At 45.8% G+C, this 23,997-nt stretch overlaps 2 protein-coding genes across 2 annotated transcripts in view; both read right to left on the bottom strand.

Moving 5' to 3' along the window:
- LOC309354062 (sodium channel protein type 4 subunit alpha-like) overlaps window positions 1-21,578 on the bottom strand; it is a 52,062-nt gene extending 30,484 nt beyond the window's left edge. The window contains exons 1-5 of the mRNA XM_081883812.1: window positions 21,459-21,578; window positions 19,300-19,538; window positions 13,583-13,756; window positions 9,465-9,821; window positions 1,193-1,654 (exon numbers count right to left, since the gene is read on the bottom strand). Coding sequence (XP_081739938.1) covers window positions 1,193-1,654; window positions 9,465-9,821; window positions 13,583-13,756; window positions 19,300-19,446 — 1,140 coding nt within the window. The 5' untranslated portion in view covers window positions 19,447-19,538; window positions 21,459-21,578. The remainder of the gene's footprint in view (window positions 1-1,192; window positions 1,655-9,464; window positions 9,822-13,582; window positions 13,757-19,299; window positions 19,539-21,458) is intronic.
- Window positions 20,327-23,997, bottom strand: part of LOC309354873 (sodium channel protein type 4 subunit alpha-like) — a gene marked incomplete at its 3' end in the record, with an annotated part of 51,274 nt that continues 47,603 nt past the window's right edge. Inside the window, exons 12-13 of the mRNA XM_081885137.1 lie at window positions 21,459-21,582; window positions 20,327-20,373 (exon numbers count right to left, since the gene is read on the bottom strand). Of these exons, the coding sequence (XP_081741263.1) occupies window positions 20,327-20,373; window positions 21,459-21,582 (171 nt within the window). The remainder of the gene's footprint in view (window positions 20,374-21,458; window positions 21,583-23,997) is intronic.

The following is a 23,997-nucleotide window of genomic DNA, read 5'->3' as shown; positions in this document are numbered from 1 at the left end:
TTGACAGATGCAGTTTGAGACTGCTTGGGACAAATCTGGGAGAGGAGGAGCCTTAGGAAGGGTGGAAGGCAGGGACCGGCTGAGAAGTATGCTGTTTCCTTGAATAAAGAAGAAACTTCACTGGAAACAGAGCCTTGCGTCTTTCGTGCTGATCTGCGTCTGACTCCAGCCCTGACAGTGGGGGAGTTAATCGGGGCACAAAATACGGCTCGACCAAAGTGTGTGGAGGAGCCCTTGGTGTCAGGACTCAGTTCAAAGTGCTGTTTTTGCTTTAGAGTACATTCTACACAGTCCTTCAACACATGATCTCAGAACAGCTAGAAATAGTTAAATGCACACCCCCCCCCCCAAATACAGCAGCAAAATAAGATAAAAAGTATGCAGAACCAGTCTCTTGCCAGGTTAAAAAACAGAAAGTTTATACAGAAAGCCTGAAAAGTCCATTAAATCAGGCTATCTGAAAAGGCTATATAGTAAAAGGGATGAAACGTACAGAGCAAACCACCCTCGACTTCAGACACTGACGGCGCAAGCCCATGCGTGTTTTACTCAGAAGCAAGTCCTATTGAGGACAACTCTCAAGTAAGGGAGCACAGGATTGCGGCCTAAACATTACGGCAGCAGATATCCTTTACTCTCAAGTTTCCTGAGCTTTCTCTTGCCAACTGAAATGGTACATTTGAGTTTCCTCTCCAGGTGGGCTTTGGGAAACCCAGCCAGATGGGCAGGGTATAAATAATGAATTATATTATTATTATTATTATTATTATTATTATTATTATTATTATTATTATTAGTGCTTTTTTCTGGGGGTATGCAGGGGTTCACATACCATTTTGTGAATCTTTGTACTTTTGTCCATTTACTGTATTTATTTTTCCCGATTTGAACTATAAAATGGTGATTCTCCTGAGTCAGAATGAGAGTACCCCTAAATATAATTTTTTAGGGGGGAAGCACCGATTATTATCATTATAAGGTGGTGGAAGAGCTCTTGGACCCCATCAGAACATCAAGACTCCCTCCCTAACCCAGGCAGAAGCTCCCTTGTTTGGGGAAAGAGGCAGAGGACTTTAGTATCTTAATTTACTGGGAGCATTCAAGGGACCAGTCTAGTCCCCCTAGTCCACTGACCACACGCCACTGAGTAGCTTTGGGTCTGCCTCCGTCCTCTCTGGGATCTAGGACTCACCTTGGTGTCCTCGGCAGTCTCTTCTCCTGTGTCGGTTTCGTCATACAGGTCAGACTCCTCCGAGGCTATCGGGACATGAATGGTCAAGTGAGGATTGTTGATGAAGTTCATATGGTCCAGTTCATCAATGCGTGGCTCTTTCCTGGCTACCCCGTCCATGGCTATCCCATCCAGGGCTATCCCATCCATGTAGTCGGGTTTGAAGTCCTGGCCTGTGTCCAAATGGTTGAGGACAAAGTTCTCCTTCTTGCTGTTTTCCTGGTCTTCGGCAGGGGGCTCGGCCTTCTTCTCCTTCAGCTGCCGATGAAGCAGGAGGAGGGCATGTTTTTTCACAAAGTCGATCCCCCGAGTGATTCTGCCAATTGCGATCTGCAAGTTGTTCATCTCGCCATCGTCGTCAGATGCTGCCAGGCTGTCGGCGCTGAAGGAGCTGAGCAGCAAAGCTAAGAACAGGTTGAGCACCTGGAAGGAGAGGGGGGGCGAAAGCAGATGCCAGCTCAATGTTCAGCAGGATGCACCCAGCGCCTTAACTTGCTTCATTACACAAGTATCGTACTTGTGTGGAATATTTACAGATCTCTCCTTAGGGCTCATTCACACATACCTTTCCTCTGTGCTTTAAAGCTCCTTGTCCAAGCACTCTCACACACACACACCCCTTTCTTTTTTGCTCTGGAGATTTTCCTGTGAAAAACCACTCTTTAAAGCAGAATTGGAACAAACGGAAAACCTGAATAGCCATTTGCCCTGATTTATCTTTAAGAATGGGACACGGGTAGCGCTGTGGGTTAAACCACAGGGCCTAGGGCTTGCCGATCAGAAGGTCGGTGGTTCGAATCCCCACAACGGGGTGAGCCCCCATTGCCCTGTCCCTGCTCCTGCCAACCTAGCAGTTCGAGAGCACGTCAAAAGTGCAAGTAGATAAATAGGTACCACTCCGGTGGGAAGGTGAACGGCGTTTTTGGTGTTCGGGAGCCGAACATACAACAATCAAGGTGTTCGACAACTGAAGTTCCACTGTATACCTATTTTCCAGGGACAGTCCGGATTTACAGAAGCTGTCCCAGTTTCTGATTTGATCGCGGAATGTCCCACTTTTCCCTAGGATGTCCCTATTTTCATCAGAGGAATGTTGGAGGGTATAGAGTTATGCGACCCCCGAGCCATGGAGATACTGTAAGTAACCTTTGGAAGACATTTGAAGGCACCCCTGTATGGGAAAGGTGTTTTTTAATGTTTAACATTTTATTATGTTTTTATATAGGTTGGAAGCCGCCCAGAGCGGCTGGGGCAACCCAATCAGATGGGCGGGGTATAAATAATAAAATTACGATTACGGAATAGGACGTCCCTATTTTCTTCGGAGAAATATTGGAGGGTATAGGTACTGGTGGGATGTACTGAACATCAGCAAGAAAGCGGAATGTGTTTGCTGAGGAAATCCAGCCGCCTGCCCACTCACAGCTGTCGGTGTTTGTGCCTCTTCCCTGCCAGGAGCACATTTGAGACGGGACTTTGCTGATATTCAAGGTCGTCGGTGTGGCTATTTGCACATGGCTCATGCCTCATGACTTAACTAGGACCTTTATATAAACCCCTCCAGTTTCCTTGCTGCTCTCGGGTGCTTCTCTGAAGCGCCAGTTACAGCCAAGAGCGCCGCTGTCTTGCTCTTTGTAACCCTAAAGGTTCCTCAAGTCATTTGCTTTTTTCCCGCTCTGTGACTTCCGCCATTTCTCTCATAATAAACCTGCATCGGAAATGCCAGAAGTGATGCCAGGGCGGGGGGGGGGGGGGGTTAGCCAGCTCAGGGCACTCTAGAAATACAGTGGTACCTCGGGTTAAGTACTTAATTCGTTCCGGAGGTCTGTTCTTAACCTGAAACTGTTCTTAACCTGAAGCACCACTTTAGCTAATGGGGCCGCCCACTGCCGCCGCGTGATTTCTGTTCCCATCCTGAAGCAAAGTTCTTAACCTGAGGTAATATTTCTGGGTTAGCAGAGCCTGTAACCTGAAGCGTATGTAACCTGAGGCGTATGTAACCCTAGGTACCAAAGTATACCGAGTGCAGAGGCCAGACCACAAATTTCTAAAAATGAGGGTATTTGGAAATGGGGGAGATGGGATGAAAAGTATCTTCTGGGAGTGACTATACAGTGGTACCTCGGGTTACATACGCTTCAGGTTACAGACTCTGCTAACCCAGAAATAGTACCTCGGGTTAAGAACTTTGCTTCAGGATGAGAACAGAAATCGTGCTCCGGCGGAGCGGCGGCAGCAGGAGGCCTCATTAGCTAAAGTGGTGCTTCAGGTTAAGAACAGTTTCAGGTTAAGAATGGACCTCCGGAACGAATTAAGTACTTAACCTGAGGTACCACTGTACAGTAGTAGGAAATATTACTCCTGCAGGGAGTTTGACATTGACCAATACAATACTTTATTTGTAGGTGAGTAGCCCATATATTTCAAAGGGGTTGTTTTTATGTATAGCCGTGGTTCCCACAGGGGCACAATTTGATTTTTAAGGGGAGCAATTTGAGAATGAGTTATTAACAGGGAATGGTCTTTTAGGCTTCCTCCACGTGAATGGGAGTTCACTTTTTGAATAATAAGAATTATATGTCACCAGGGGCGGGGGGTGGTCAGGATTTTAGAGATGCTTAGGTGGGGCATGCATGGCCAAAAAAAAGCTTGGGAACCACTGGCATTTAGGGAAGAATTTAATGTTTTATTATGTTTTTATATATGCTGGAAGCTGCCCAGAGTGGCTGCGGCAACCCAGTCAGGTGGGCACAGTATAATTATAATAATAATAATAATAATAATTATTAGGCTGGTGGAGCACAAAGTGTGGAATGTCAGGAATGTGGGAATGTCATGCTAATTGCAATTTAAACTGTTTACTCAACTACCAAGCAGCCAAGTATCCACAGACACAATTAATTTCCTTCACGTTATGTAATACATTTTTATCCCTCTGTGTTTGCTTGTCATTATACGATAAAAATATTATAAAGTCGGAAATGGGGGAGAGCGGCAGCTGAAGGCAGGCTGAAAGTCGTATGGGCTAACCTAGGAACCCAGGGCTAATTTTTTTTAGTGATGCTGTGGAGAGCCACTCTGCACATGCTCAGAGGCACCTTATCATTACGCAAGGAGCGTGCTCGTCAGTTTAACAGGACTGTGTCAGGAAAGCTGAATAGCACTTGGGGAGGAAGCAGCCAGCATTGTTTAGCCTGGCCTTTGACAGTGTTACCAGTGGTGCTGCATTAGAAGAGGGTAAGAAGGCATTTATTACATTTCCACGCATGGGCTTTTCCCTTGCCTGTTGGTCTTTCTGGTATGTATGTAAACTGCTTAAAGGTTCCATTAGTGGCATAGGAGAGATGGGGGGAGGGGATCACATCTGGCAACCAATGTGCCCCTTGGGTTTCAGATAGTATATAGACGCAGGTGGCGCTGTGGTCTAAACCACGGAGCCTCTTGGGCTTGCCGATCAGAAGGTCGGCAGTTCGAATCCCCGTGACGGTGTGAGCTCCCGTTGCTTAGTTCCTGCTCCTGCCAACCTAGCAGTTCCAAAGCACGCCAAAAAGTGCAAGTAGATAAATAGGCACCACTCCGGCCGGAAGGTAAACAGCGCTTCCGTGCGCTGCTCTGGTTTCACCAGAAGTGGCTTAGTCATACTGGCCACGTGCCCCAGAAAAACTGTCTGTGGACAAATGTCGGCTCCCTTGGCCAGTAAAGCGAGATGAGCGCCACAACCCGAGAGACATTTGCAACTGGACCTAACTTTTTTAGTACATGGGTAGATGAGTCTAAAAAGCCCCGGAACACAAATTTAGCAGCTCATTTACCAGAAGTAGTGTATTTAGCATTAACTCTGGAAATGTATACAAGATTCTGATCAAACTAAGCCTCCCATTGTATATTTTGCTCTATAAGACTTTGTTAGGTCAAAATAAAGTACAGTCATACCTTGGAAGTCAAAGGGAATCCGTTCTAGAAGTTTATTCAACTTCCAAAATGTTCGGAGACCAAAGCTGCTGATTGGCTGCAGGAAGCTACAGTGGTACCTCGGGTTAAATACTTAATTCGTTCCAGAGATCCGTACTTAACCTGAAACTGTTCTTAACCTGAAGCACCACTTTAGCTAATGGGGCCTCCTGCTGCCGCTGTGCCCCCGGGGCACAATTTCTGTTCTTATCCTGAAGCAAAGTTCTTAACCTGAAGCACTATTTCTGGGTTAGTGGAGTCTGTAACTTGAATGCGTATGTAACCTGAAGCGTACGTAACCTGAGGGAGCAGTGTATTGCAGCCAATCAGAAGCCACGGAAGCCCCATCAGGCAGTCGGCTTCCAAAAATAGTTCGCAAACCAGAACAGCTGCTTCTAAGGTACGACTTCCAAGGTATGACTGTATACACTTCCAGTGTTAATGATAAACACATTACTCCTGGCAAAGGAGTATTTAGTATTGTGCTGGTTTAATTTCCAGAAGTGTTCCCTTTAATTATATCCTATAGCTGCAGCCTTCATCCCAGGTCATCCCGTTCAATGACCGTGAAATGCTCCCCTGCCCATATCACTTTCTCAGCAAATTCCTTTAAGATTAAGAGACCCTAAGCAAGCTGTCAGTCCTCTGAGGCCCAGCCGCCAGGAATTCCTGAAACCTTCAAAGCTCCTCAATTCAGAGAGCGAGTGGCCGGCGGGTGACAAAAGCTTCCACACTTCGGGTGGGTTTGGGATTCCTCCCCAGCCTTAGCCTTGGAATGAAATAAAATGAGGGCAACTGAAGAGCAAAGGAAGGAAATGGCCTGTGTTCACCTTTGGTGGACGTGCCTAAAGATTAAGGCTTTCTGGGAAATGATCTATAATGAACTGAAAAAGGTATTTAAATATACCTTCCTGAAGAAACCAGAGGCCTTTCTCTTGGGTATGGTCGGCCAACTGGTGCCAAAGAAGGATAGAACATTCTTTATGTATGCAGCAAGAATACTCATCACAAAGTATTGGAAGACACAAGATCTACCCACCTTGGAAGAATGGCAGATGAAGGTGATTGACTATATGGGACTGGCAGAAGTGACTGGCAGAATCCGAGACCAGGGAAGAGAGACAGCGGAAGAAGATTGGAAGAAATTCAAGGACTATCTTAAGAAATACTGCAAAATTAATGAATGTTAGAATGACGTTGGTTTAGAAAGTATGTGGTTTCCAGCTGCAATGGATAAGTAAAAAAGAAAAAGAGAGACTAAAAATTAAATGGAAAATAAGGGAAGGGATTTGCTGAATTAATAAATTAGAAATTGGAATACAGAAAGGGGAGGTATGAGGAAGTCGGGGAAGTAAGTTATAAGAAAATAAGGGATTGAAATTATACCTGTTTTTATTTTTGTTTGTTTGTATTATTGTGTTGTTTTGTTTTGTTATTATAAAATTTTTGAAACTTTAATAAAAATCTTTAAAAAAATAAAAAGGAAATGGCCTGTGAAGCGAAAGGATGGAAAGCAGTGCAACAGCTTGAATATTAGTCTAGATGTCTATGTCTAAGCTCATATTCTTCCTTGATCAGGAAGCCCCATGTCAAGGAGAGGGAGGGTGAAATATACTCAGAGCTGAGAGTGGATTTCATGCTCTTTATTCAGCTCATAGTGGTGAGGAGGAATGAAAGTTTCCCCAAAGTATCTGCTTTATATACATTATTTACACAATGGGCTGCATGTGATTGGCTAATTCTGGAATTCTCCTGTAGGCCAATCAGGTTGTGGATTCACTTCCATCTGGAGCTGGATTGGGTGGCCCCTGCAGACCAATCATACTGCTGCATTGTTCTAGTACCAATCAGACTGCTGCATTTTGGATCCTATTCAACTCAGCACATAACAGGGGGTTTGATGAAAAGGGCTTAATTTGTGGCCGGGTCCGCTAGGTCTCATCCCCACACTCTCTCACTAACACCAGGCAGCAGCAGACTTTGGGCTTTCAAATTTAAGCAGTGCCTTGGATGACACTAAAATTTGGCGTACTGTCCCGTCCCCCCCCCCCACCTTTCGCCTTCCGTTCTATGCCATTATTGCGGTACCCTCTCAGCACAGCAACCAGTGTGGGCAAACCAGTCGCGTTCTCCGAAATCTGCCTCTGCACCAGGACTAAGTCCTAAACACAGATTAAGAACTGTAGGCATTTCACTGAAGGAGAACTGTATGAAAATGATGTATCGGTGGTATTTCACACCTATAAAATTAGCAAAGATGTACAGAACTGCTTCAAATGTATGTTGGAAATGTAAGGAGAAAGAAGGCACATTCTGCCACATGTGGTGGACGTGCAAGATAACAAAAGCATTCTGGGAAATGCTATACAATGAGTTGAAAGAAATGTTTAAAATAATGTTTATGGAAAAACCAGAGGCTTTTTTATTAGGAATTTTAGGTGCAGAGATACCAAAGGAGCAGAAATGATCATTTATGCATATGACGACAGCAGTGTGGATACCACTGGCCCAGAGATGGAAAGAAGATAAAGTCCTGACCAGAGATGAATGGTTGATGAAGATGATGGACTACGTCAAAATGGTGAAAATGAGCAGCAGCAAGAGTGATGTTTGGATCCCTTTCGGAGCTCGAAGTATGGGTACCCCCAACAAAATTTTAAAAATTTGGCTGTATAATTTGGAACTAATGTGATTTGGAATTAATGTGATTTGATTGGCCTGTTAATAAAAATTATTTTTAAAAAAACCAAAATGGTGAAAATGACAGTGAAAATCAGAAACCAGGAAGAGAAGAACTTTAAGAAGGAATGGGGAAAATTCACAATGTCTTTAAGAGAACACTGTAAACCACTAAAAACCTTGGCAGGATTTGAGTAACGCTTGTAAAGTACTAAAAATTAAGGTAAAAATGGATTATTTAAGAAAAACAGAAAATAAGTGAAGCAGTTGAAAGAGATTGAAAATGGTAACCGTGGAAGGGCAGAGGGGAGTCAAATGTTTCAGGGAATCCTAAATGATGTTGATGTTTGATGTTTGAATTTAAATTTGCAGTGTAAAACTCAATAAAAAAGATTTATATCTATAAAAAAAGAAATGTAGGCTTTTCTGGAAAGCTGGCATGGTTTCGGAAAGGGCTGAAAGGCCATGAAAAAAATGCCAAGCAAAGCCAAGAGTGACACAGAGCCCTTCTCATTCCAGCTGGATGGCAGGATCATGGAGCAGGCAAGTGGAATCGCTTTGCACTCATCCCTGGCCATCTTTCTTATGTACTCCCTGTTTATGTGGCATTGGGGACCTCTTAAATGGAAAGATTTGATTTGCAGTGAGAAGTGCCTGTTTGATCGTGCAGGTCCCCCAAACACTTGGGCCCTCCCAAAGGACCTGTTGATGGCATTTTACCATTGTACTGTTAAGGGTGTATTAACTTATGGTCTGTGTGCGTGGTTTGGAAGCTGCACGGCCAGGGGAAAAACAATGCTGTCCAGGATTGTAAAAACTGCAGAGAGAATAATTGGGTGCGCTCTTCCCACCTTGGATCAAATCTATGCTTCCAGGTGCCATAAGAAAGCAGCAGAGATAGCGCAGGATAGTGCGCACCCCGGATAGGATCTCTTTCAGCTTCAGCCTTCTGGAAGAAGGTACAGGGTTATAAAGACTAAGACTAGCCACCTGAGAAACAGTTTCTATCCAAATGCGATTTTGGGTTTAAACACAGTGTAAGGAGTCTCTGGGACGTGGGTGGCACTGTGGGTTAAACCACAGAGCCTAGGACCTGCCGATCAGAAGATCGGCGGTTCGAATCCCCACGACGGGGTGAGCTCCTATTGCTCAGTCCCTGCTCCTGCCAACCTAGCAGTTCAAAAGCATCTCAAAGTGCAAGTAGATAAATAGGTACCGCTCCGGCGGGAAGGTAAATGGCGTTTCTGTGCGCTGCTCTGGTTCGCCAGAAGCGGCTTAGTCATATTGGCCACATGACCCGGAATCTGTACGCTGGCTCCCTCGGCCAATAAAGCGAGATGAGCACCGCAACCCCAGAGTCGGCCACGACTGGACCTAATGGCCAGGGTACCTTTACCTTTACTTTAAGGAGTCTCTATGGGAGTATATTGTATTTAAAAATGGGGTATCAGAGCTTTTAGGGGGCTAGCCAGGTTGGGATGGCTGGGATAGCAGGCTTGTTGGTTTTTGAATGTCTTATGTAGATTTTTCAATTTCGTTGTTCTGCATGGGACAATGACAATCAAGATTATCGTATCGTTATTATTTCCTAGTTACTACTCACCACCAGGTTCCCAATGACCATGACCATCATGAAGACAATGAGGCACAAGGTTTGCCCCGCCACTTCCATGCAGTCCCACATGGTCTCGATCCACTCCCCGCAGAGGATGCGGAAGACGATCAGGAAGGAGTGGAAGAAGTCGTGCATGTGCCAGCGGGGCAGCGTGCAGTCGCTGCTGATCTTGCAGACGCACTCGGTGTAGCTCTTCCCAAACAACTGCATCCCCACCACAGCGAAGATGAAAACGATGATGGCCAGCACGAGGGTGAGGTTGCCCAGGGCACCCACCGAGTTGCCAATGATCTTGATCAGCATGTTGAGCGTTGGCCAGGATTTGGCGAGCTTGAAGACTCTCATCTGCGGAAGCAAGAGGAATCCTGCTTAGCCCCTGGAAATCTCAGGAATGGGGGACCTGTGGACCCCCAAATGTTGGGGACTCCAACTCCCATCAGCCCCATCAATGACCATAGATCAGTGGTTCCCAACCTGTGAGTCCCCGGATGTTGTTGGACTACAACGCCCATCATCCCTGAGCTCTGGCCTTGCTAGCTAGGGTGATGGGAGTTGTAGTTCAACAACATCTGGGGACCCACAGGTTGAGAAAGGCTGCCATCCAACAACATCTAGAGGGCCACAGTTTCCCAATCCTTGCCTTAATGCTTAGGACATACAGTGGTACCTCGAGTTACATACGCTTCAGGTTACAGACGCTTCAGGTTACAACCTCCGCTAACCCAGAAATAGTACCTTGGGTTAAGAACATTGCTTCAGGATGAGAACAGAAATTGTGTGACAGCAGCGCAGCGGCAGTGGGAGGCCCCATTAGCTAAAGTGGTGCTTCAGGTTAAGAACAGTTTCAGGTTAAGAACGGACCTCCGGAATGAATTAAGTACTTAACCCAAGGTACCACTGTATTTAGCTAACGGAGATCTAGAGCTGATCATCTGCAAGTTTCTTGTACTGAAAGCCTGTGCCCACCCTCCGGACTTGGAGTGCTTCAGCCACAGCCTTCTGTGAACTTTAATTTGTCTATAGATACTTGAACTTCACCTAGCAGACGTAACATTTCTACAGTGGTACCTCGGGTTAAGTACCTGTACTTAATTCGTTCCGGAGGTCCATTCTTAAAATGAAACTGTTCTTAATCTGAAGCAGCACTTTAGCTAATGGGGCCTCCCGCTGCTGCCGCGCCGCCAGAGCACGGTTTCTGTTCTCATCCTGAAGCAAAGTTCTTAACCTGAGGTACTACTTCTGGGTTAGCGGAGGCTGTAACCTGAAGCGTATGTAACCCAAGGTACCACTGTACTCCTCTTTATAGCTAAGGTGGGAGGCCTGTTGGCTCTGGCTCCACCCCCTCTGGCTCCACCCACTCTGGCCTCTGGCTCCACCCACTCTGGCCTCTGGCTCCACCCACTGCTGGTTCTGTGGCTTGATCCCAAGCTTCATGGCAGTAGAGTTTGCTGCCACGTCTGATCAGCTGATTCTTGGCAGCTGCAAAGTCCTGTGACTTTACCCCTTCGGTCTGATTTCAAACCATGCAAACGCTTCACTTGACGTCACGCTGACACCAGATGATTGACAGGTAGGCAGACTTGCGCACCTGCAAAATGGCCCATGGGGGTTGCACAGTGTTTGGAATTCCCATTGTTCAAGGCGCATTTTGCGACAGGGAATTTCATTTGCGTGAGCAGTTTCTGAACTGTGGGCGCAGAACCGTGCCTAAGATTTCAGATTAAAACTGCAGAGTGGAAAGAAAGGAGGACTTTCTCCTGCCTCCCCACTTCCAGCTACTCTCTGAAGAATGGAGAAGAGACCCTCTTAAGAATATTAGGGGGCTGGGCTGGGGAAGGACAGGGATAGCCTGCTTTCAAGAGACTGAGATCTACTCCCACTATAAAAAACAACTGACAGAGATATACCAAAGTTGTTGTTTTTTTGAGTCGGGTGTGTGTGTGTGATCTACTGTGATCTACCATGGATCCCCTGTGATCTACCAGTAGATCACGATCTACCTGTTGGACATCCATGGACTAGACCATGTAAAAATGAACACAATATTTTAGCTGCAGTTCATTCAATTTCAGCTTTGTATTCTTGTTATTAAAGAAGCGCACCTAGGTATTCCGTTGTTGCGCCCATAACCTAGGTTTAAGGGGCCATTTAGATCCTAGCTTTCATATCTCAGTTTCTAACACTGGAGTTGTGGGATGTCAAGCAATAGTTCTATACCCTCCAAGTTTCCCTATTTTCCAGGGACTCTCCTGGATTTACAGTAGCCATCCCGGTTTCTGATTTGATCCTGGAATATCCCGCTTTTCCTTACGACATCCCTATTTTCATTGGAGAAATATTGGAGGGTATAGAGGGTATAGGGACAGATTGTCTCTATTAGAGAAATGTTGGAGGGTATAGAGTTATCCAACACCCAAGCCATCTGAAGGCAGCCCTCTAGGGGGATTTTTTAAAATGTTTAATGTTATATTATGTTTTTATATCTGTTGGAAGCCGCCCAGAGAGGCTGGGACAACCCAGTCAGATGGGTTTAAACAGTAATATTATTGCACATATATAATATTACTATTTAAACCCTCCCATCTGACTGGGTGGAATATGCACAGCTTGCAGACTTAGCATATAGAATAAGAGAACAAGAAGAACATACATTTAGAGAAGATTGGAAAATGTTTATTGAATATATGGGGGTAAATTGTGTACACTTGAAAACATTGGCAGCATTAAGATAAATTCAACAGTGTAAATAAGTTTTGATGGATGTAATAACAGAATACTGAATGGTTTGGTCTATGTAAAATACGCAGGGATTTATGATATGCAAAATGAACTGTGGAAAGAGAAGAAGTCACTGATATTTTAAGGATGTTTAAATGAGCATTCAAAATACTAAAACAGAAAATTTAATAACAATTATAAAATAATAAAAAATAGTAATATTATTGTAATGTTGCTGCTGCTGTTATTGTTACTGAATAGGGCGTCCCTATTTTCATTGGAGAAATGTTGGAGGGTACGCACACACACACACACACCCCATGCTATAAAAACCAAAGGGTTAGAAACTGGCTATTATTTGAACAAAATGCAGTTGATATTCTTGCAAGGCCAGATTTGCACAGCAAATAGTAGACTAACTAGCCCTGGTGGCCGCAATGGCACATGCTTCCTTGTCAACATCAACCGTGTCTTGATAGAGTTGTTCTAGGCTTCCTCAACCTCGGCCCTCCAGATGTTTTTGGCCTACAACTCCCATGATCCCTAGCTACCAGGACCAGCAGCAAGGGATGATGGGAACTGTAGTCTCAAATCATCTGGAGGGCAGAAGTTGAGGAAGCCTGCTCTACCTTAAAGATGGATTAGGCAACCAGACCAGGAACAAATCAACAGGCACTGAGCACCATAGCTGTCAACCGTCCCTTATTTGGCGGGAAAGTCCCTTATCCCAGCGCCGTGTCCCGCTGCTGTCCCTTATTGATGATGTCCCTTAAATTTCCCGGGTTTCAAAGGAAGCAGCTCCTCTGCCTCCCTGCCTGCTGGCCAGGGAGGAGGGAGGCTCCAACTGTGTTGCTTGGCTGCGTTGCTCACCCAATAAGGAGTCTAAGAACGACTGGGGGGGTGGAGCTTGCATGCCTTGTGGCAATCAAATCGGCCGCGTTGCCTGGGGACTCGCCTTTGCTCAGCGCTTCCCAGCGGAGAGGTGACGGTGGTTTTCCTTGCTGCATCCCCTTTGCTGGGTTGCTGCGCTTTGGGAACCACCGCTTGAGGCTTCATTTGGCTGCTGGCTGGGCTTTCTGCCTTTGGCTCGGAGGGGCTCAGAAGTCGAACATACCTGTGCCCTGAAAATCCCTTATTTTCGAGGCTGCTGGTCCCTTATTTTCAAATCTGTAAGTTGACAGCTATGCTCAGCACAGACGTTTCAGGCTGTGAGGCTGCTTCTGGCACTGGTCAGTTTTCTGCGCAAGCGCTGGCGAGCTGGCTTGTGGCACCTTCCAAAATAGCACAGGGACGCCTCGCCCCCGCTCTGCCCGGGGTGGGAGGAAAATATTGGCCCTGCTTCAGAAAGAAGCCGCAGGGACACAGGATGACATAACAAAGTCACCTACCAGACGGAAGGAGCGTAGCACAGACAGGCCCTGGACGTTGGCGAGGCCGAGCTCAACCAAGCTGAGAGTGACGATGATGCTGTCAAAGATGTTCCATCCAACCTGGAAGTAATCGTAAGGGTCCAGCGCAATCAGCTTCAGCACCATCTCTGCAGTGAATATCCCCGTGAAGACCTGCGAGGAAGTGCCGTGAGAAAGAAGACACGGTGAGAGGTGGGCGAAGTTGGCTGCTCCACAGACAAGGGTCAGAGGAGAAAAGAAAGCCAGACAGTCTTCATGTATGCGACAACGGCCGCGAGAGTACTAATAGCACAAGGATGGAAGACTGAAGAAACCCCAACTAAAGAATCATGGCAAGAAAATTTGATGGACTGAACTGGCAAAACTGACATATAAGCTACGGGACAAGGATAACTGTGACTTTAAAGATGAATGGGAACCCTTTACAAAGTATTTGAAGACGCAACAAAGTGAACTGGACTCCTTGGCTGGCTTTGAATAAACATTCACAAACTTTTTATTGATAATAATCAGCCAAATAGTTTGAGGATCTACCGTATTTTTCACTCTATAGGATGCACCGGATCATAGGACGCACTGGACCATAGGAGGGGGAGAACAGGAAAAAAATAATTCTCCCCCTCTCTGCTCAGCGCCCCTTCAGCGAAGCAGCAGGAGAAACAGAGCCCCTTCCATTTCTCCTCCCACTTCGCTGAAGGGGCACTGCGCAGAGAGGGAAAATGTGCAGCGCCTCTCCAGTGAAGCGAAGCCTGGAGAGCAAGAGGGATCGGTGTGCACTGACCCCTCTCGCTCTCCAGGCTTCAGACGGCTATCCGCAAGCCTTTGGAGCGCAGCGGGAACTCCCGCTGCGCTCCGAAGACTTGCGGATAGCTGCCCAAAGCCCCCGAAGCACAGCGGGAGTTCGCGCTACGCTCCGGGGGCTTCGGGCTTCAGGTGGCTATCCGCAAGCCTTCGGAAAGCAGCTCTCCCTCTGCACTTCGGAGGCTTCACGTTGCTATCGCTGAAGCCAAGGAGCCTGCATTCGCTCCATAGGACGCACACACATTTCCCCTTAATTTTTGGAGGGGGGAAAGTGCGTCCTATAAATCAAAAAATGCGGTATACAACTTTGTAACATGCAGAAAACAGCATTCTCAGAGAAATCAAAGACTGGAACTGAGGGAAGCCGGGAGGTGGGGGTGGGTGGGTTTTGTGTGGGAGGGTGGGGGGAGGGAGGAAAAATGGAGGGAAAAATAAGGATGATATGTTTCTGGATAATATGTTTTGTTATAATTTTGAATAATTTTTTTTTTTTAAAGGGGGTTAAACTAGGCCACAACTTTGAGGCTTGTGGAAGACGAGAGGGCTTGGTATGGCAATAAGTCTGATTAAGACCCAAGCAGCCCACATGCTGGGCAGTGCCTCTGGGATCTTCGATCCTGCTGGCAACCTGGGGTGAGTGATGTCAGGGCCACCCAACCCTGAGCTCAGGTCATGAGTACAGCCATACCTTGGTTTTCAAACGCCTTGGGAGTCGAACGTTTCGGTTCCCAATCAAATACCAGAAGTGATTGTTCTGGTTTTTGAGCATTCTTTGAAACTTCCTGCAGCCAATTGGAAGCCGCGCCTTGGTTTCTGAATGTTTTGGAACTTGAACGGACTTCCGGAACGCATTCCGTTCGACTTCTGAGGTAGCAGTGTATAAGCTAGCACTCAATAAGGGTGAGGTGAGGGAAGCAAGCACGCTGTGTGTGTCAACAAGCAATTCACATTATATTTCTCCCAGTATTTGGTTACAGCATTTATCATATTCAACTGTGTTAGAGTAGTGTTTGTTCTTTGAAAAAAGACGAAGAAATACCCTCCCTTGCGTGAAGAATGACGGAGGGAACACGAGGCTATATGTTTGCTGCTACGAATATGTTCCTTTCCGCAATTTCTGTCCAATGAATGTAGGGCTATGGAGCCAAAGATAGATGACCCTGAGAGGCTCAGATAATTGCTCCACGTTTCCCACAGATTGAAGCAGAAGCAGAGAATTAATTCAGCCTCTTTACACTTTCCCTCACTTCCTTTAGCATGCCTTCTGCTATTTTTGCCGACAATTTCCAGGGAACTGCTACCGACAATATTTAAATATTTTGTTGTTGTTGCTTGTCCTAAACCTTTTAGCAAAGGTGTTTCTCGAATTACATTCTTACCTCTTTTATTGTCAGCTAACATATTCCTTTTGCCAGAGTTTGTGTTCCTCTTTATTCGCCTCGCTTGGACAAGACTTTGAATTTCTTTGTGCTTTATTGATGTGGGTATTAGTTGCACAAACACCAAGGAGATGAGGTGGTAATTGGGCAAGGACCTAAACCGACTAGCTTTCGCTTTCATCCCAACAGGGCAGGCTCCCTGCTAACTCCACATGGTGTCAGAGTGTCTCTTTGTTAATTCCACAATAGCTTCCTTGATTCTGCTAATTCCCCACTATTTTTTCCGAGACGCTTTCATCCTAATCCCATTACTTCTCATACCCTACAGAGGCTTACCCAAAATATATAAACAACTGCATCTGTGCATATTCATCCTCTGAAGGCCCATCCATATTTTTGTTTGCCCCAACGCTTTCCCTTGGGAAACCTGCGGTTTAGCGCTGAATTGCAACAGACAGCATGTGGATTTTCCGCAGATGGCCATTTGTTCCAATTTAGCACTAAAGAGCAGGTTTTCCAGGGGAACGTGGCAGGGGAAGGGCAAAAGCTCATGGGACAAGCGGAAAATAGCTTGGACCCAGGCTGTCTAGGTGTGAATGAGCCCTCAACCTCCTTGCCTAGGTCTTCCTTCCTTTCCTTTTCAGTCCACTGCTGTCTTTTTTAACACTCATGTTAGGGACCTGACTTTGGCTTGCGCTACCCGATGACCTGTCATGTGCAGCAATGGCACTGCGTTAATAATATCAAGATTATTGTGTCTGGATTCTACCTTCCAGTGTTGGCAGAGCATTAATAACTTGGCAGCCTATCTGGGACCTGGCAAATGCCCCAGAAACCAGCACGCTTGCCTGGGGTTGGGTTTCATCAAGGAAATACAAGGGGATTAATAGGACAAAACATGCCCACTGTGTTTCCTACGAGCTGTTAGAAGCTGGCTGCAGGCCCAGCTCTAGAATCATAGTGGGGGATTGTAAGCCGAGAGTTATCAGAGGACTCTAGTGCAAAACAGGAAGCACCTAAATATTAACTAGTCTGAAGTTACTAAGGGCACAATGCTATACCTGGCAGTTAAGAAGAAGAAGAGGAGTTTGGATTTGATATCCCGCTTTATCACTACCCGAAGGAGTCTCAAAGAGGCTCACATTCTCCTTTCCCTTCCTCCTCCACAACAAACACTCTGTGAGGTGAGTGGGGCTGAGAGACTTCAGAGAAGTGTGACTGGCCCAAGGTCACCCAGCAGCTGCATGTGGAGGAGCAGAGACGCGAACCCGGTTCACCAGATTACGAGTTTATCGCTTTTAACCACTACACCACACTGGTTAAGAACTCAGTGAGAACTCAGTGGGACTGACTTCTGAGTAGAACTGTGCTGTTAATGCAGGGAGGGGAACCTGCTGCCCTCCAGATTCTATTAAACCCAGCCAACATTGCCAATGGTCAGGGATGATGGGAATTGTAGTCCAACAAATATTTGGAGGTCCATAGGCTCCCTACCCCTGTGTTAACATATTGAATGTTTCAATATTTATTTTACTCTTTATACTGGGGATAAAACAGACAGACAAGGAAGTTTCAGTTCAAATTTCAGCCAGGAGGGAGCGGGCTCCAAAATTCAGCAGCTGATTTCAATGAATTGGGAGAGACCATTTGATGGCCACCGTAACAGAAACACTGTCATCTTGTTGCATTACTTATTGGGCTTGGGTGAGGGGGAGGAACAGGCCTACCCCTGTAAAATGCCCCCTTCATTTAACTACCCAGAAATGGTACAGAGTGGCACCTTTAGCTCAGCCCAATTAAAACTTTGTGGACTGAAAAAAGTTGGATTTGTTGAGCTTTAGGGGGAATACCGTATTTTTCGCTCTATAACACGCACCCGACCATAACACGCACGTAGTTTTTAGAGGAGGAAAATCCGTAGGCATGCCACCCGTAGGCATTTCCTCCATAACACGCACAGACATTTCCCCTTACTTTCTAGGAGGAAAAAAGTGAGTGTTATGGTGCAAAAAATACGGTAATTGGTAGGCAAAAACGACATGATGTAAGTTGTCAAATTATGAGTAGGGCAGCAAGGACCCTCATTTGGACTCTGTCCCTCTCTCAAGCCACAGTGCATCAGGGACATCTACTGAAGCTAGCTGGCATCAAGTCACAGAATGAAGAACAGAGGGCTTGTGATTGGGAAATGTTCCATAATGAATGAAAAAAATGTTTAAAAGTATAAAGGTAAAGGGACCCCTGACAGTTAGGTCCAGTTGCGGACGACTCTGGGGTTATGGTGCTCATCTTGCTTTATTAGCCGAGGGAGCCAGCGTACAGCTTCCGGGTCACGTGGCCAGCATGACTAAGCCGCTTCTGGCAAACCAGAGCAGCACACGGAAACACCGTTTACCTTCCCACTGGAGCGGTACCTATATATTGGCAGCTTTCTGGGTCATGTGGCCAGCAGAACTAAACCGCTTCTGGCACAACGGGACACCGTGACGGAAACCAGAGCGCACGGAAACGGCATTTACCTTCCCGCCGGAGCAGTACCTATTTATCTACTTGCACTGGCGTGCTTTTGAACTGCTAGGTTGGCAGGAGCAGGGACCGAGCCACGGGATCTCACCCCGTCACAGGGATTCAAACCGCCGACCTTCTGATTGGCAAGCCCTAGGCTCTGTGGTTTAGACCACAGCGCCACCTGCTTTCTCCCCCAAAAAACCCAGAGTCCTTTCTGTTGGGGATAATTCAGACTGAAATTCCAAGGTGTCAAAAAAGGCTATTTATGTATGCCACTACTGCGGCCTGTGTTTTGTTAGCCCAAAAATGGAAAACGAGTGAGGTCCCAACCAAAGAAGAATGGCAACTCAAGCTGACAGAATATGCACAATTTGAAGACTTAACACATAGAACAAGAGAACAAGGAGACCGTACGTTTAAAGAAGAGTGGAAAATGTTTACTGAATATATGGGAAATAATTGTGTACAGTTGAAAACACCGGCAGCATTAAGATAAATTCAACAGTGTACAGTGGTGCCTCGCAAGATGAAAAAAATCCATTCCGCGAGTCTCTTCATCTAGCGGTTTTTTCGTCTTGCGAAGCAACCCTATTAGCGGCTTAGCGCTATTAGCGGTTTAGCGGCTAAAAGGCTATTAGCGGCTTAGAAAAAGGGGGGAGCGGAAAAAATCGCAAGACTCGCAAGACGTTTTCGTCTTGCGAAGCAAGCCCATAGGGAAATTCGTCTTGCGAAGCGCATTGAAAAGCGAGTTTTTCGTCTTGCGAGGCATTCGTCTTGCAGGGCACCACTGTAAACAAGTTTTGATGGATGCAATAATGGAATACTGAATGGTATAGTTTTTGTAAAATAGGCAGGGAGTTATGATATGTAAAATGAACCATGGAAAGAGGAGCAGAAGGGAAGTCATTGATGTCTTAAGGATGTAAAATGAGTATTCTAAATGGTAAAACAGAAAACAATAAAATTATATATTTTTTAAAAAGAACAGAGGGATTGTGGTTCTCCTACCAGGTTCCCCACATTCAAAACATTGTTGAATGCGTCTGTCATCGGGTAGTGTTCCATGGCCATGAAGATGGTGTTGAGGACAATGCAGATGGTGATTCCCAGATCAACAAAGGGGTCCATGACAATGAGCTTGATTATGTTCTTCATCTTCACCCAGAGTGGGCAGCAATTCCACACGAGGACCGCGTGGGCAAACTTGTACCACCACGGCGGACATTTCTGGTGCGCCTCTTCCAGTTCTGAAAGCAAAAAATCAACAAGGAACGTATTGATTGAAACCATAGCGAACCGTGTATATTTGAGGGAAATAATAAGTTACTTCATTTACATATACGTAATCTTAATTATATTTTATTGTCATAATGTTATTGTTGTTTTCCTCTGCCTTTTAAAAACATTTTATGTATTCTTTTTCTTTCCTTTTCATTCTAACTTATTGTAATATTCTTAATAAATTTGAAATTAAAAAACAACAACACAAGGACCTCTGGCACACGATCATTTTTCCCCACTAAGTCAAAGTCAATACAGTCATACCTCTGAAGCCGAACGCCTTGCGAGTCAAACGTTTTGGCTCCCGGACGCCACAAACCCGGAAGTGAGTGTTCCGATTTGTGAATGTTCTGTGGAACCCGAACGTCCAACATGGGTTCCGCAGGTTCCGATTGGCTGCAGGAGCTTTCTGCAGCCAATCGGAAGCTGCGCTTTGTTTCCCGAACATTCTGGAAGTCAAACAGACTTCCAGAATGGATTCCGTTCGACTTCCGAGGTACGACTGTACTTACCAAGATGTCCAACTTCAGCCAATAAATCAGTGAGACAAATCAATGGGCAGAACAATCAAAACCCCTCATCCACCATGCCCAAGGGGGTTAGGATGGCGTGGTCGTGTTCCTCTGGCCAGCCAAGCTCCACTGCAAGGTGCAGTAGCCAGCAGAAGCCCCCCAAAATGGGGCATTCAGGGGCAGGAAGTTGCTGGGACTGTCCAGAATTGGATCTGCTGGATCCTGAGCTGACCCTCCTGCGCTCACATGGCAGCAATGGGCTCAAGGTGGACCTCTAGGCTGTGCCAATCTGGGAGTTAGCACATCAAAGGGGCATTCAAGCTCCACCATTGCCCGTCAGAGTTGGATTGCAGCCTCCTGCTTAAATTTGAAACCAAAATTTCACCCAGAGGCAGGGAACCCTTTTCAGTCTCTTCTGCTGGGGTAGAGGCAAAGTTGTGCAGCTTAGTGGATGCGCCTCTTACCTTTGGAATGCGGCCTAAGGTGCAAAGCCACAGATGTCTACCTCTGCTCTTATGGTACAGAAGAAAACCCTTTCCAAGACAGAAGTACTGTTTCTGGGAGACAGGGGAAAGGGCAATGGGGCCAACACCATTAAGGACCCTGTCACTCATGATCAAGTCTACATGCTATGTACATGACAGAAGAAAACACATCTTGGAAGGTGTACTACACCCTTCCCAGGGTGCGGCCATCTTTTTCGAACCACCAAAGGCACCTGGAGTTTTCAGAAATAGAACAGCATATCTCTTTATTTCCTGGGCTTCTGACTAAAACAACAGTCTACTGCCAAGTTACTGTACAGTGGTACCTCGGGTTACATACACTTCAGGTTACATATGCTTCAGGTTACAGATTCCACTAACCCAGAAATATTACCTTGGGTTAAGAACTTTGCTTCAGGATGAGAACAGAAATCGTGCTCCAGCGGCACAGCGGCAGCAGTAGGAGGCCCCATTAGCTAAAGTGCTGCTTCAGGTTATGAACAGTTTCAGGTTAAGTATGGACCTCCGGAACAAATTAAGTACTTAACCCGAGGTACCACTGTATTTTTCCGTCTATAAGACGCCCCCATGTATAAGACGCCCCCTATTTTGGGGGACTCTGATTTAAGAAAATGGGGGAGATGTATCCGTGTATAAGACACCCCCAAATTTTTGACATTATTTTTAAGGGGGAAAACCTAGTCTTATACATGGAAAAATACGGTAATTTGTATTTATTTAATGGCTTATGCAATCCCTGTTCTCGCTTAGTTCACAACAATTCACAATATTAAAAAAGGTAAATGTTATAATAGGCAATGGTCTTTGTCGTTGTTTTTCCTAATGCCAGAAACAATCCAGCTCTAACCAAAGTCATGGAGGAATTTACCTTCCAGTGTGTTGGAGACTATGCTGAGGGCACTCTCTGCTCGTTTATTCAAGCCTGTCCCTTCCTGGTTTCCTACTTGGAGATGGTTGTGGTCAGACTTCTCATGCTCCTCCGCTGTATCTGACTGCAACAGGGAAACAAGGATGATTTAGCACAGGGTATCTCACACCTTCTACCTCCAGGGCCCACCTGCGACAGCTGAAAATGACAGGCCCACAAGCCACTCACAAAATTGGTGGAACGTAGTGTCAGAGCTTGGCAAAATCAATGGGCAATTACTGGGATCGCTTTCTACGGATATCTAATCTATCTTTGGAAATTGACAAATTCCTTGTCACATGTTTGCCTTGTTTAATGTTGTATTTAATCTTGTTTTTATGTTGTATTCATTCAACTTGTTTTTATTATTGCTTGTTAGGCGCCCTGAGCCCGGCCTTGGCTGGGGAGGGCGGGGTAATAATAATAATAATAATAATAATAATAATAATGGCAAGGAGTTACATAGCTCAGTTTTTCTCAAGCTAGGTACACACATTTACTTTGGACGTATCATGGCACAGCATCCCCATTTTGGGGCAGAATGTGCTCATCCAGAAGCGTTTTTCTTTCATATTTTCCCTTCCCACCCTACACGCCTCTCAGAGTTTTTCCACCTGTAATTTCTTCTCCCATTCTCCTTTCAAACTCAACTTGTAATTCATTCCCACCCACCCCAAGCTCCTCAATATTGCTGCTGCTGCTGCTGTTGATAATGATAATGATGATGATGATAATTGCCCTTCACCACAAGATCTCAGGGAGGTTCACGAGATAAAAATACAAGGTAAAAGCACAAATAAATAGTTCAAGCAAAAACAACAAAATAATAACCCCCCCTCCCACAAACACATTTAAAAGCCTGTAGAGTATCAGTCAGCCAAAGACCAAGTTGAAGAGGAATGTTTCCATCTGGTACCTCAAAAAATATGTATTTTTCGCTCCATAAGATGCACCTGACCATAAGACACACCTAGTTTTTAGAGGAGGAAAACAAGGGGGGGGGAATTCTGAATCAAATGTTGTACTAAACAATTTAATAAACTACCGGTATATCAGAATAATATTTTAACCATGTAAAGTGAACAGCAGTCAACAGTGGCATTAAGAACCAACATCACTGTTATTAACAAATGAAGAGAGACTTTATCCCCTAGCAAGGGGGGGAAGGGAATGAGCTTCCCACATTGAGTCCCTTAGGACTGTATGGCTTTGCCCTACACAATTATTTTTATAAAGCTGAATCAACCCTGGCGATCAATGGGGTGACAGATGTCGCAGCCAGATCGCCTTCACATCCACTGTAGTCCGCTGGCAGTAGGAGTACAATATGGGCATGTCTTTCAGTTAACATCTTACATTAAAAACCTGACAGTACCAAATTATCGAAGGCTTTTCACCAAAGCCAGACTAAGCGTCTTTCCTTCTGCAGTGTTGGATGGCAGGTTGAGAGGAGTTCCCTGCCAGGACAGACTTTGCTCGTGTGCCCAAGACATCGATTCCATAAAACATATTTTGTTGCACTGTGCAAAATATGAGCAAGCCAGGGCTGAACTGATATTACCCTTGCTGGTACCTTTCCCGGGAAAATCAGAGGCTCACTATGTCAGGTTCCTATTGGAAGACCGGACAGTGGCAAAGTTTTTATCAGTGGTCACAAGAACCAATAATCCCTATATTCTGAACAAAATTCTTGTTTAACCTGGAGGTAGGCTGTATGAATTGTGTATTGCTTTGTAACGATTTGTTGGGTCTCTGGACCGTAATAAAGATTGATTGATTGATTGATTGATTGACTGATTGATTTATAAAGCCAAAAGAAGTGGGACTTTTTTCCTTTTTGTTCATTGCAGAGAGCTCTGGGGGTTTTCATATGAGGGAGGAATGAGGGAGAAATCTGATTCAATTCCCATTTAAAGTCAAACCTACCTAATTCACACCTCCGTACACAACACAAGGACAAAACCACAGCCGTCCTTAAAATTTCACACTTCTGCAAAGGAAGGCACTACTGTCCCAGCAAGACCAGTGGCGCAGGGAGGGTCTTGCGTGGCAGCACGTCACCTGTGGGGACGTGGGACGTCGCCCATGCGAGCATCGTCCCAAGGGGGTGGCACACCCATTCCAATGTGGCGGTCGAGGGTGGGGGCGGAGGGATTACACGGCTCCCGCTGTCCTTGCTTTACACCCGTGTAAGCGGCTCCTGTCCCACTTTGCTGCTTTAAAGCGAGCTGCGGCGAAGGGAAGGGCGGGAGCCATGGCTCCCATCCGTCCCTCCTCGGCGCAGCATTCACTTCATAACACGCACAGACACTTCCCCTTACTTTGTAGGAGGAAAAAAGTGCGTCTTATGCAGCGAAAAATACGGTATATAATGAAGGTGCCAGGTGAACTGTTTGTGGGAGAGCACCCCACAAACGGGGATCCATTGCAGAAAAGGCCTGTTCTTGTGTTGCCACCCTCCAGACCTTTCCAGGGAGAATTAGGAAGGACGGGGAATGCC

Source organism: Podarcis melisellensis (assembly GCF_964234715.1).
Source record: "Podarcis melisellensis genome assembly, chromosome: 13".
NCBI lineage: Eukaryota > Metazoa > Chordata > Lepidosauria > Squamata > Lacertidae > Podarcis > Podarcis melisellensis.
The sequence above is the reverse complement of the archived record's forward strand: the minus strand, read 5'-3'. Positions and strand labels throughout refer to the sequence as shown.